The sequence below is a fragment of the Balaenoptera physalus genome, assembly GCF_965194825.1.
Source record: "Balaenoptera physalus genome assembly, chromosome: 6".
Lineage (NCBI taxonomy): Eukaryota > Metazoa > Chordata > Mammalia > Artiodactyla > Balaenopteridae > Balaenoptera > Balaenoptera physalus.
In genome coordinates this window covers 59,251,543-59,265,288 of record NC_138885.1, presented here as the reverse complement: position 1 = coordinate 59,265,288, position 13,746 = coordinate 59,251,543, and the positions used below count along the sequence as shown (strand labels likewise).

General features: G+C 33.3%; 1 protein-coding gene across 19 annotated transcripts in view; it reads left to right on the top strand.

Moving 5' to 3' along the window:
* Nucleotides 1-13,746, top strand: part of SCN3A (sodium voltage-gated channel alpha subunit 3) — a 118,572-nt gene that overhangs the window by 79,326 nt on the left and 25,500 nt on the right. For 18 of the 19 annotated variants that reach the window (XM_082464855.1, XM_082464856.1, XM_082464854.1 and 15 more), the window contains 3 exons: nt 889-1,359; nt 12,251-12,371; nt 13,509-13,663. In XM_082464855.1, the coding sequence (XP_082320981.1) occupies nt 889-1,359; nt 12,251-12,371; nt 13,509-13,663 (747 nt within the window). The remainder of the gene's footprint in view (nt 1-888; nt 1,360-12,250; nt 12,372-13,508; nt 13,664-13,746) is intronic. The other variant, XM_082464845.1, reaches the window with a different exon arrangement.

The window sequence follows — 13,746 nt, the reverse complement described above, 5'->3', positions numbered from 1 at the left end:
GCTTAGCATGAGTCTTCCTACCATGTAACATTTTTTGAAACTCAGTAATTACATTTCAAGCTAAAAATATTCCTATAAATAAATTTTCTTTTGCATCAGCTATAATGAATTCTTCTTCTATTATTCATATTTTATCAGTTAATTGGGTAATATTTTCCCCATGTATCCAAATGATACTCTGAGATTTCTTCATATTTTCTGCAAAAAAAAAAAAAAAAGGAAAAAGAAAAGTAATTTACATTATATGGGTCCAGCCTAAACCCTGGAATAATTTTAGACTTCTCTCCATCTGTTGAACTATTTGGACACATATATTTCAGAGTATACTAATGAGAAATGTGTTAAACCTTTTATAATTCGCCTTTAGTAATTTCTGCTGCTATAAAAGTTTGTGGTCATTGGACAATGGAATTTGTATTTCAAGTATGTTGTTTTAACACATATCCATCAGGCTATTAAATAAATAAATTCATTATTTACACACATGAAGCTAGACATTCCCTAGACAAACTGGTAAAATGCAGTAAAATGACTAAAATGAAAATATCTCTTTTTTTCTCATTGGCCAAAACCACAAAAATGGGATTTTTGTCTTTTCACTGGCAACCCTGAGTACACACAATTTAAATCTTAGAACCTCCAGTTTCCTGTTATCCTTCTCGGTTTGAAAGGAAGGGTGCTTGTTTTACCATTTTGTCCTTAGAGCAGGTAGAAGATTTCAGGTTCTTTAAATGGTGTGTGATTAAGACAAGGTTTCTGAAATACAGTAAGCATTTAAGAAGCAGTTGTTGAATTAATTTTAGCAAAGATCTATGAGTTCCCTGTTTAAGCTATTATGTTTATGCATACTTCAATATTAATAGAGCAAATTTTCTTTTTTTCTTTTAGGTTCTGAACCTCTTTCTGGCCTTATTGTTGAGTTCATTTAGCTCAGACAATCTTGCTGCCACTGATGATGATAATGAAATGAACAATCTCCAGATTGCAGTAGGAAGGATGCAAAAGGGAATTGATTATGTGAAAAATAAGATACAGGAGTGTTTCCAAAAAACCTTTTGCAGAAAGCCAAAAGTTATAGAAATCCATGAAGGCAACAAAATAGAAAGATGTGTGTCCAACAATACTGGAATTGAAATAAGCAAAGAGCTTAATTATCTTAAGGATGGGAATGGAACCACCAGTGGTGTAGGTACTGGAAGCAGTGTTGAAAAATATGTAATTGATGAAAATGATTATATGTCATTCATAAATAATCCCAGCCTCACTGTAACAGTGCCAATTGCTGTTGGAGAGTCTGACTTTGAAAACTTAAATACTGAAGAGTTCAGCAGTGAGTCAGAACTAGAAGAAAGCAAAGAGGTAAGAATGCTTTTAAAGTTTTTCTTGCATTTCCTATAAAAACCATGCACCACACTTACTTAGGAGCTTTATTGTGCTTATATGCATTATTAAAAAGTGTACTGAAAGTCATATTTACAGTAATGTTGGAAAATTATGAGATATTCTTTTTTGAGAATTCCATCCATTGAAATTCCAACTTTCCACAGAAAATCATCATTCTGAATAATTAGTATATTCATCTTCTTGATAGTTTGAAAGTCTGATTTAAAAATGTGGCCTTCCAAAAAACAGATTTTATTTAATACATTCTATTCTACATTAGATTATGCTCTTTAGAAAAAAAACAATGAACCATATTTTATTGATCATTGTTAAAGTGTTATCTCCTTACTTTCTATAATATATTAAGTTTTGCTATGATATTTTTAATGTGAAACTTTCATGTAGTTTTTGTTCTCCTCTAAACCTTTTATTGCCTATGATAAGAGTATTATTCATTTATTAAAATTTTACACATATTAAGAAATTAAAAGTAGTACTGATTACATTTTGCCCAGTCAAGGATGAGCAAATCTATAAGGTCTTCCAGATTAACTTGGAAATAGTAAGAACTATTTAGAAAAACTCTACTTAAGGATTACAGTTAAACTGTAGACTGGAAAGCTGTTCTTACTGTCATATTACTACTTATTTAAATGAAAAGAAAGGAAATTGTTCCTCCTGTAGGATTAAAATTCATAGGATCCTATGATAGTAGCTTAGTGGTATTAATTCTGCAATTCTGCATTGTGAAGAACAGGATTAAATTTTTTACTATTACTTATTTATAGACTTCTGATATACCAGTAGGAAGTTAAGTCTAGCACAGGGTTATAAAAGACAGGTTTTAGCATGAGGGTATAAATATTGACATCATAGGAATCAGACAAATGATGTCTGATTCTGTGAGCATATTTGCATATTTTGGAACCTTCTTTTTTTACTCATGTGTCAACAGAATTTGTATAAGTAGTAAGTAGCTGACAGTGTCACAACTGATAGCCTCCTGATCCTTTTTTTCAGGCATTTCAGAGCTTCTGAGATATATTATAATAGTAAATTTGAAAATATTTTGAAAAAGGTAAAAATACATACAAAATGAGGTATAACATTCTTTCTCTGAAATTCTACTCAAAGTCTACTTAGAGAGTTCAATTCTAATTTATGTGTTTCTCATTCTGGTAAAATAAGAATTCAATTCTAATTTTATTTTCCATCACTTGACATAGATTTATTTAAGAAAATCATCAATTAATTAACAAGCATTTATTGAGGACTTTTGTAAATTCAGCACTCTGCTGGATACTAAGGGTAAGGAAGAGTTAAAGGAGAGATTCATAACATAACCCCCTTCAGGGAAATCTCAACATCTTTGAGGAAGCTAATACTAACTCACAAAATTATTAAAAACCTATTAAAAAGGTTAATCCTGTAGGACTGAATACAAGATTATACAAGTATTGAGAACAGCAAGAATATAGCAAATTGTTAAACGGAAGAGATAAAATTGAAGTAGGCCTCAAAATGTGGGTCAAATACATGAACAGAAAGCAAAAAGCAGAAACTTACTAAACAAAAGCCAGAGTTAGAGTGAGCTTAGTATTAAGGTGAAGCAGTGAAATAATCAGCATGTATAAAGTATTGGTTGAAAAGACTGGAAAAATATGTATGGGTGAGTAAGGTAGTTTCAGATTATACAGTCTTTGAAGTAAGTCAAAGAGCTTGGAATTGGCTGCATAGTCAATAACGTGCTATTTGTTCTGAAGCAGGTGAAAAGCAATAGGAAAGTGATGTTTTATGAAAATTTATTCAATAGCAATAAGTAAAACCGTTTAGAGTGAAAACTGTTATCTTGGGGAATGTGGTAACAATCATTTGATAATAATGAGGTGACAGAATTCTGGGCTAGGGTAGTAAGTATGGGAACTGAGACTAACTGGCTTTTGACCAACCTAGTAAAGAATCTGAGAAATTGGGAAAAGGGTAATGCAACTGTCTGAAATGGCCTTTTTAAGAAGGTTACCAGGTTTATGGGGGAAGAGAAAGAATTCAATTGGGAAATACTGAATTAGAAGTGGGATATAGTGGGAATGAGAGACTGGATGAGCAGTCAGGGTTTAAAAATAGATTTAATAATGCAGATTTCATAATTATCTGATTCCTTGAAAATAGAGGAGTTCCCCAAAGAAGTAATTACAAAGAGAAAATAAGGGAAGACTAGGGACAAGACTAGCTTGGGGTCAAGAAGAGACAGAAAAGCCAAAGAGGTAGAGAAACATTTGCTATGTTAACATCATAGGTTTCATCTCACTGCACTCATGGAAATGATATATCTTAATTTCTTTTTACCAAAAAGTTGGTTTCCAGAATACTTCAAAAACTCACTTTGTTATACAGCAGAAACTAACACAACATTGTAAAGCAGTTATACTCCAATAAAGATGTTTAAAAAAAAACAACTCTATGATGTCCACAGATATTTCAAATTATTGCTTTAGGAGAATACCACCTAATTGTCATGTCTTTTTTTTAATGACTAAAAAATCATAAATTTGGAACAATGAGATACAATATCTTCATTTTCAAGTCCTTGAAAACATTTTATTATCTGAACAAAAATTCTTTATTGGGTGATTTTTTTTTTTATAATCATCTGTCCTCTTCCAAGCTAGTTTTGGATACACGGAATCCAATTACAGAATGTAATAAAATTGTTTAAAGTGTACAGATATATTAGAGGGAAAATACTTAAAAGTAAATATAAAATTAAAACTTTTATAAAGCTAGGATAAAATTTCAAATTATTTTGCACAGTAAAGTTAAATTCAGCAATAAGTTTTATGTGGATGGTTTTTTAAATTAGTACCAGAAAAACCTTGAAAGAATAATAGGGCAATTCTCACGTATGCTCACACAAAGTTTAAAAGTACATTTGACCCTTGAACAACACAGGAGTTAGGGGTGTCAACCCTACATCCAGTTGAAAATCCGAGTATAATTTACAGTTGCCCCTCCATATACATGATTTCGTATCTGCACTCCCACATCTGCAAATTCAGCCAACTGAGGATCCTGTAGTACCGTAGTATTTACTATTGAAAAAAATCTATGTGTAAGTGGACCTGCGCAGTTCAAACCTGTGTCATCCAAGGGTCAACTGTACACTGTTTTTTAAAATAAAAGCAAAAATCAGCATTATAGAATAGATTTAAATAAATTCCAGTGAAGTTCAGTCTTGATCTGAAATTTCTGAAAACTGCTGGCATTGAACACAGGTCACATATCAAATTCACATTTATGTTGGCTGGTTGTTCTTTTTTATTAGCTATTGCACACACACACTCATACACACACACACATACAAATTAAAAATAACATATCCATAAAGTGGCATTTTGGTTCGCGCTTCTTAGTTTTTTGAACACAAGTAGAAAAAGAACATTGGCCTGTGCTTTGGGGGACACAAAATATCCTTTCTCTTTGCTGAGAAAGTGAAAAATCATACAAGTTAAACCTAACAGAACGATACATTTCAAAAGAAAGAAAGAAAGGAAGAAAGAAAAGAAAAAAAAAATTTGCAACACATTTCTGCTTTAAGAAGAGGCAGTAAATTAATCATTAATTTAGATAGTATTTGAAAACTCTAGCTGCTCTATTCCTTCCATTCATTTTCAAAATATCTAGCTATACCACAGTTGGGGAGAAATGATCTCTAGAAGTTTTTAGAGATAAAAATACGAATTGCTGTTATTATATTATGTAATACATATTTTATATATGTGTATCTATTATATGCACCAGTAACATAAACAGACTGGTATGGAAACGAACATAAAGTTTTGCATGAAAAAAATTTTAAGGAAATTGAAGGCATGGATTTCAAAATAGTGATCCTTTTATTTTGGAAAAACTTGGAATTATACATATTTTGTGACAAGATATAATGTAGAATTTTGTTTTTATATAAACATGATTTCTTGACATTTTTATATAATTATGGATTTTTACAATTTAGTTCTTAAAAGGTTTCATTGTCTTCCCAGGTGAAGGATATAGAATAAATGCTCTTAAGAAGCATATTTGAAATTGAATTCCAAAGCTCAATCTAGGAATATCATACTGTGACCTTCACTGCTTACCATTCTTACTTCTCACAGGGGTAAAATCAAGCTGGAGCCTTCAAGAATGAAACTCTGGTGTTTTTTAACCAGCCAGAGGCTCGTGCCACCACTTTTACCCAGGTTACCCAAGCAAGTTGTACATGTACAATCACTTTCTAAATAAATTTTGACTGGCCTGCATGCTACTCAGCTACGTTCCTTCCCCTGCCATGGCAAGGAAGTGCTAGACGTGCCCAGCTGCTCTCTGCTGAATCGTGTGACACATCACAGCATGGTCAGGCAAGACGGGCAGTCCCAACACCATATTTGATTCTGTTAATGACTTTCCAGTTTAGTCTGTTTAGGCTTTTAAAAGCAATAATTGCATGCTCTATAGGATTTATATCTATTTTAAAACATGATAGAAATGTTTAAAGTTCTAAATAGTTAAGAACTTGAGAGGATGAATATTTTTCTGCTTTTATTTCATTAAAATAAGACCACAACTTTTTGTTGTTGTTGATTCAGCCCTTATAAGTAAACTGTATTACCAAAATGAGCCTCACAGGGTTTGTTTGATAGTGTTGCCATTTTCAGATCATTATATTCAGATCTGTGAATATAATTTTCAACCCATCCAATTCATGTGCTCCAGATAGAAATGTTTGCTTTCATGTTTTGGGGGAAAGCCTCCGTTAAAAAAAACAGTAAGGTGATCATGAGATTTTGGATATGAAGGGCCATAGTCTGTATACATTTGGGCACCACATATCTTGGATTTTCATGTAGTTTGGGGAAGTTGTTAAGTCATGTGTCTGCCAAACCCTAAGTGATCACTGTAATTAAAAAATGAAAAGCATCATGATACAGGGCAGGAAAAGTTCACTGCATCTTAATATTAAGTAATTGGTTCAGTGTACCCATTTTTTTAAATTTCCCTGATCTACATTAATTTCTCCCTAAATGTTCTACCCAAAACTCAGCAGGCAAAAAAGAGACTTGGAAAATTTCCTACTTTGGATTATTAATTATTGATTATAGTTTTATGAGAAGTAAAGGATATCTCTAAAACTTGCTGTAGGTTTGTGGATGAAATAAATCATTAGTTTATTCTCTTGACTCAACTTTCTCCTGTTACTGGAATCACAGCCAGAGTGAATGTTCTTGTTTGTTTGTTTTTGGGCACACCACATGGCTTGTTGGATCTTAGTTCCCTGACCAGGGATCGAACCCGGGTCCACAGCAGTGAAAGCCCGAGTCTTAACCACTGGACCGCCAGGGAATTCCCCAGAGTGAGTGTTCTTGAAGGCAAATTAAAAAGCAAAAGTGAAAAGTTCATGAGTATTAGCAGTTTTCAAGGCTTTTGGTGAAAAAGAAAAAAACCTAATTAGAGCTTGGGGTTTGTCTGTAGGTTTAATTTATACATACTCTCTTCTTCTTTAGGGATAACTGAGAATTAGTTGTAAAATGAAACAAATTCAGACATAAAATTATAAATAAAAAATTTTTTAAAATACAGCCCCTGGTGATTTATGTAATTTTACTTAAAATGACTTTTTAGTTTTAGGAGTAAAACAAGATTATTAGTCATTGAAGAAAATCTGATTATTTTCTCTTCACAAGCAGGGCAGAATTAAATGGTACTGGAAAATTATCTTTTACACCATGTTTATAACAGGATTCCCTCTTTTTCAAAGCCGTTATGGAAACTTTGAAAATGATGCTTGACTAAGGTCCCAAGCACGTACCCTTCTAGAAAAGGCCCTGTGGTCTGTTTTCAGAATCTGGAGAGCAATGGGAGAATACCTCTAGCTTCCCATTTCTGTTAACGTTCTCAGTGTCTTCCAAATGCTCTCTGTGAAACTGAATGTGACGCAACTCTTTCAGAGGCACAGATGGGAGTGTGAATAGCCATTTTAAACCTATCTTGACCTTTAGAGAATGGTTTTGGTGCTTCAGTGTACTTCTGCTGAAATAAAAATTAAGGCAAGTTTAGATGGAAATTTTTGTATTATCTTCTTAACATAAACCAGCTTTTTCTTTTGCCTGCTGGATGCCCTTTTACCTTATTCTTCAACTACCATATAATTATTGTCAGTTTCCTATATTATGTTCTTAATAAGGCTCTTTTAAAATAAAAGGTGCATCAGGGGTGTTACACATTTAAAATATGTTAAGGCCAAACAAAATAGAGATGGTTTATATTTTTAACCATTCAATACTGGTCCAGAAAAAAAAGAGCCATTGGTTTTAGTCGTGTTCTTCCTGCCTTGGATATGCAGCCCAGTGACCTCACTGTGTGGCTACCTGTCCTTCAAATGAAATATAATAAGTCAAGATATGGATATGCATATCCAAAAGATCAGACTAAGGCCCTGATAGATTGTGTAACCAAAAGATTTTCTTCTTTTACTTTCAAGACAAAACCCAGAAGTTTTGAAAGAAATGGCTAGATTTTAAAGGCAGTCTGTAATGGCTGAATCTTTTATTTTTGCCTTTTGGATCATACAGCAGTTTGTGAGAGTCAAACATTTGATAGGTGACTGAAAATAAATGAAATGTGAGCGCATTTCGGTGGAAGTAGGCCAGTTGCTAACATTCTCTTCTATTTCTGAAAGTTAAATTTCACTATTTAATTGGATAAAAATTGAGCAATATTCGCCATAAGGGGGGATTTCTATATAAGTTCATGTTATCCGGGGAAAATGGCCTTTTTGGGTGCTGATTCTGTCATTTCTTACAAGTAGTATTTGCAGCTAACCTTGAAAACTTCACATTCAGGTGCCATGTCTTTGAGAATATGGCTCTTAGACCAGCGTGCGGCTTCCACAGCATTGCGCCGGGCTTCTGCTACAGCCAGGCATGCTTCCTGTGGCTGAATTAGGCCTGGAGAATGTTGCATCTTCAAACCTGCTTTCCAGTGTGCGTTTGTAGAGCATAAGTCATCATCCCTCTGTAGGCTCAGTAGTTTCTACAAGGGATGGAAGAATCTAGCCTTAAGTGCCATAAAATACTGGACGGATAGGGAGAAAACAGTACAAGAAAACAAGTGATGAGCTTGTAGTATGTGGTTTTCTATGGAAGCTTTCTACTGTTATGCCTATATACCTAATTACATGTTTATAACTACTTCAGAACAAGTATTAATTTTAGTTATTTAGTATAGTCATCAAGTTCCTTAATGTGGAAAATTATATTTCAGGTTTCTTTTTTTTTTTTTATCATTTTAGTAGCACAGCTATGGCAATTTAAAGAAAGTAAGTTATTCTTTGTATTTATCATCAGTCACCTGCTTTTAAATCAGTTATGTGTTTTTAAATAAAATTTGGAAGTCATTTTGGTATGGCTATGATAAAATGTATGACAAACTACCCTCTACCAGAGTATGAATGCCAAAGTGTTGAACTTAATTAGAAATGTTTAGATTATGAAGATAGTATTATATCCATGTATAGAATTTTAAATGCTTAAGTAGTTTTCTAGGATATAAATTTCAAAATTTAAAAACACAGCAGTAAAATTCTTTATGTTTCCAGTGACTAAAGCTTATCAGGCAGTATATCTGAATTGGTAAGTTGTTGTAACTTAATAAGAACACAGCCTAAGCTTTAATTTATAAATGTAGGTAAATTCACAACTTTAAAATGTTTATGTAGTTGATACAATATTTTTATAACTTCATAGGATAAAGTATATGTACTTTCTTATGAGAAAAATGTGGCCTATGAAGATTACATCACGAATAAGCCTGACTCTCCAACTAGCAGGAATTAACTTTATGCCAACTTTCATAGGAAAAGGAGCCTCCCACAAAACACTTTTTAGTGGCAGAAACACTAGCCTACCAACTATTTTTTAAACCTTGGTTCATTAAGTCTCTGTCTAAACATTCCTTAAGGAGTTTTGCAGAGCATAAGGTTAATGAGCTTATCCTTATAATCAGAAAAACTCCTGGATAACGGTGAAGCAATCCTGCATGTAAAATGGGTTCTGCTCATTTGAGAAGAGCAGAATACATGCAGAGTTTTTTTCCTTGTCTGTTTTCAAAAGACACGCTATGCTTCATAACGCCAGGCAGATAGAGGTAAACTAACTCACACACGGACCCTCTCTGCTTTACAATGTACATAACCTCCATAGCCATTTAGAAAATTGAAATTATTTGTATTTTAACATACTAACCACATTCACAAACGTTTACAATCTAAAGACAGTACCAATAACAAAGACACATCCAGAGGTCAATACTTGGTAAACGGTGGATACAATTGTCATTCAGATTAATGGCCACCATTACTTGTGCTGTGAAGGATTTGCTTTAAATATTTGTATTTAAATATAAGACACTTGTGTAATACATGGCAGAGAATTATAATGCAAAAAATTGAACATTTCACAACTCTATTAACAGTGGTAAAATAAGAAGTGAAGGGTGAGTATATTTTCTAAAGTTTTCAAATGGAAAAGTATATGTGTATTTGCATGTGTATACATATATACTTATTACTTTCTTCCTTCAGATTTCTTTATTGAATGTCTGCCAATATTTTAGAGAAACATTTTGGAAATATGTGTTTTTATCACTAAAATATCATTAATAATTCCTATTCATTAAAAAACGCATTTTCTAATACAATTAAACAGACTTCTGTAAAGGCCACAATTGAGTTACATATCAAAATGAAGAGATCAAATTATCTAAACACTATAATTCTCTCTATAACAGTAACAACAAAATGCATTCAATCATTCATTTTTCATAAATTCAACATAACCATTTAGTGTCTATTCTACGCTTGGATCTTTCGGTGTATAGATGTATATTTGTGTATGTGTGTACATTTTAATATATATGTACATAAATATACAATTTTATGTATATATATAATTTATATACATATATTTATGAGAATATTTGGTCAAAGCAAACAAGTATTATGGGCAAAACGTTCTATAAAATTTAGCATGGAGAAATCGTAAGAAAGAAAGGCTTCATGGAAAAGGTGGATCGTGACCAGGCTCAGAAGAAATTATTCAGCTTGGATTGGCCAAGAGGAAGAAGAAACATGAAGCTTTTTATAACTAACCTCAAAATAATTTGGTTTCTTACTGGTCTTATTTATACAGTGGATATAATTGCTGCCACTCATCAAATGTCATAGTGTCCAACCCATAAACCACCAAAGAAATTGGAAGGGAAGAATTATCTAGTATTTTCTTGGTTATACCAGAAGCTGCTGCAATTCTATCCAGCAGTAGCTTTCCTGGGATTTTCTTAAAAGAATAAAGATATTCTGGCTGTAAGAAATGCTGAGAGAAGAAAATATGTCTTGACCTTCCACCTCTCCAAAAAGTAGAGGATTTTAATGGTAAAAATTCTTGTACTCTAATGATCCTAAGAACCATCGGCCATAATCGATGGCCTAGTCTCTCTTTAGCATACTCCAGACTAGGAGATATTTTATTATAGAATTATATTTGACTTAGGGTAACTTTCATAATATATTTAATTGGACATGGTTAACGTCACCCTCAAAGTAATACCACAGAAAATATCATCTGGATACTACTCTTCCATGTTCACATTATAAAGTATTAAACTACATTTGCATGGTGATTTCAAAAAATCAAGAATTTTGAGCCAAATTTCCTCCAATATGACTGATGCTTAGGGAGTTATCCAGGTATTTTTCAGTAACAAATTAACTCTTTCAGAGGGTTAGGGCAGAGTGACCCTATCACTCAGCTACTAAAGTTAATGGGGCCTTTGAAACCATTAACATGTCCATGTTCTTTCATTCTAAAAGTTTTACATTCCCTGGGTTGTGCTGTATGTCATGTCTTTGCATCACTTTTCACAAAGCATTGCATATCCATAATGTCTTCCCAAGTGGTATCAGAGTACTTATTAGATATTTATTCTTGCAACACTAAAGTGGCTCTTCCTAGACATGTGGCATGTCACAATAGTTTTTTTAAAGGAAAAATTCACAGCCTGATCACATGTTGAATTCGGAATGTGCTCCTAATGAAAGTCTATACAGATTTTGAACAATATCATTTATGAAGAAATTTCCATTTCGTTTAGAATTCTTTGGCAAGTATTGAATTCATTTAAGCAGTTCAAAAAAGGGAGAGAAAGAGAAAGACAGATCTATCATTTTTCTGCTAGTAAAGTAAAAAGAAAATTATGTAAGCCAGAGAAAAATATAGCTCAAAGTTGAACTATAATGACTGTGACTAATGTTAATGTGCCACTCTTCCTTTCTAAAATTACAGAAACATGGACAGTAGTTACAGACAACTGGTAATGTTCTTTACCCTCTGAAAATTTCCATTGAAGAGTGGAAATTACAATTTGATTTGAAGCATTTTAATTAATATAATCAATAGTGAATGTCAGCATACCAAACTTTTATTAAACTATTCTTGATTTGGCCTGAGTGTTGATGTATTAAATTATTTTCATATGGCATCCATAGACAAACAGAGATCATAAACAAGTTAATCAGTATAATCACTCCCTGCCAAATCACCCACACTGAATGCTGTCTAACCATTTTTTGTCTGATTCAACTTAGTAGTTACATTGTTTTAAACAATAGAACTTCAAGTATGTTAAATTATTAGTACATAATTATCAGTACTGTTAACAGAGTCAAATGCTATCACTACCACCACCATTTTTTCACACCATCACAGAGCATTTCCAAATTAGCTGAATAAAAGGGGAGAAAAATCACATCTTTGCAATGGGGTTTTGTTTCCAGAAATTAAATGCAACCAGCTCATCTGAAGGAAGTACAGTTGATGTTGCTCCACCCCGAGAAGGTGAACAAGCTGAAATGGAACCCGAGGAAGACCTTAAGCCAGAAGCTTGTTTTACTGAAGGTAAACAAGCTCTAATATGGTTAAATGCAATCTCCCTTCTTTCCTTACAGAGACTAAATATACCTCATTTGAAGGAAATATTTCAAAGAAACGGTGAAGGCATATTTATCTTTGTTTTCCTCTTTTCTTCCAAAAAGTTAATTTATCTGTATTTCCTGATTATACTATAGCAGCTACTGTGCCTGGACAATTAAGATAATTTGACATGTCCTTTCTTTCATCCTCCGGAATGTGGAGAAGTGAACCCTAGAAGATAAATGGCATTCTGGAACATCATCTCATTATTGATAAAGCAATCCCTTCAGACCTCATTGGCAATGTTGTGATTTGATTTATAGATGCTGCAATAATTACATTCCATCTCTTACAGTTTCAAATGTGGTTAACTTGGGCTGTGACCAGAGCTGTTTGGGGATATAGATGTGCTCTAGAGCCTTGTCAGGGAGACCAGCAGTTATTCTCACAGTGACCAGTACAGTGGCTAGCACACAAATCAATAAAGTTTGCTGATTCAGTGTGATTGGATTGAATCCCATAAGTAGTAACTCAGAGCAGAAGAGTGGATGGAAGTTAGAAATAACATGAAAGCTAAGAGCGGGAGGACAAAGGAAAAGAGATACTGACTGACAAGATGAGTCATAGGTGTGACTAAGAAAAGCACTGAGGCTGGAAATAAATAGCTTGGGAGAACTGACAGTGGATGATACCTAGGGAGACAGGGGAATTTTCTGTGTGAAAAGAAGTGTGTAAAAATCCAGGATCACATCCAAAAATGAATAAACAATTTGAATATGCAGTTTCTCCCCAAACCTGAGAGATGTTCTTGTCCATGATTGGCCTTGAGGCAAAGAGAGATCCTAAGCAGTGTTAAAGAATGGAACCATTTATACTCAAGCAGCTCTTGGTAGCTGGATGATATGTAAGTCTGAGATTCTAGGTAGCTGGCTGATATGTAAGTCTGAGAATGATTCACTATACAGGAGGGATGCTGAAGATAACTAAGGAATGAAGTAGCCAGCTGCTGTATAAAATGATGATCTGAGACTAGGATTGGGGAGGGAGCAACAAAGTTTATTTCTTCCTATTTAAGACTGAAATATATTTTTCTAATTTATTATATTTAATGTTATCTTTTAGGATGTATTAAAAAGTTTCCATTCTGTCAAGTAAGTATAGAAGAAGGCAAAGGAAAAGTCTGGTGGAATCTTCGGAAAACCTGCTATAGCATTGTTGAACACAACTGGTTTGAGACTTTCATTGTCTTCATGATCCTTCTCAGTAGTGGTGCTTTGGTAAGTGTAACACATTATTGGCAAGAATCAGGTTCTAGTGAAATAGCTTATCTCCAAAAATACTAGAAGCATACACTTAGTTT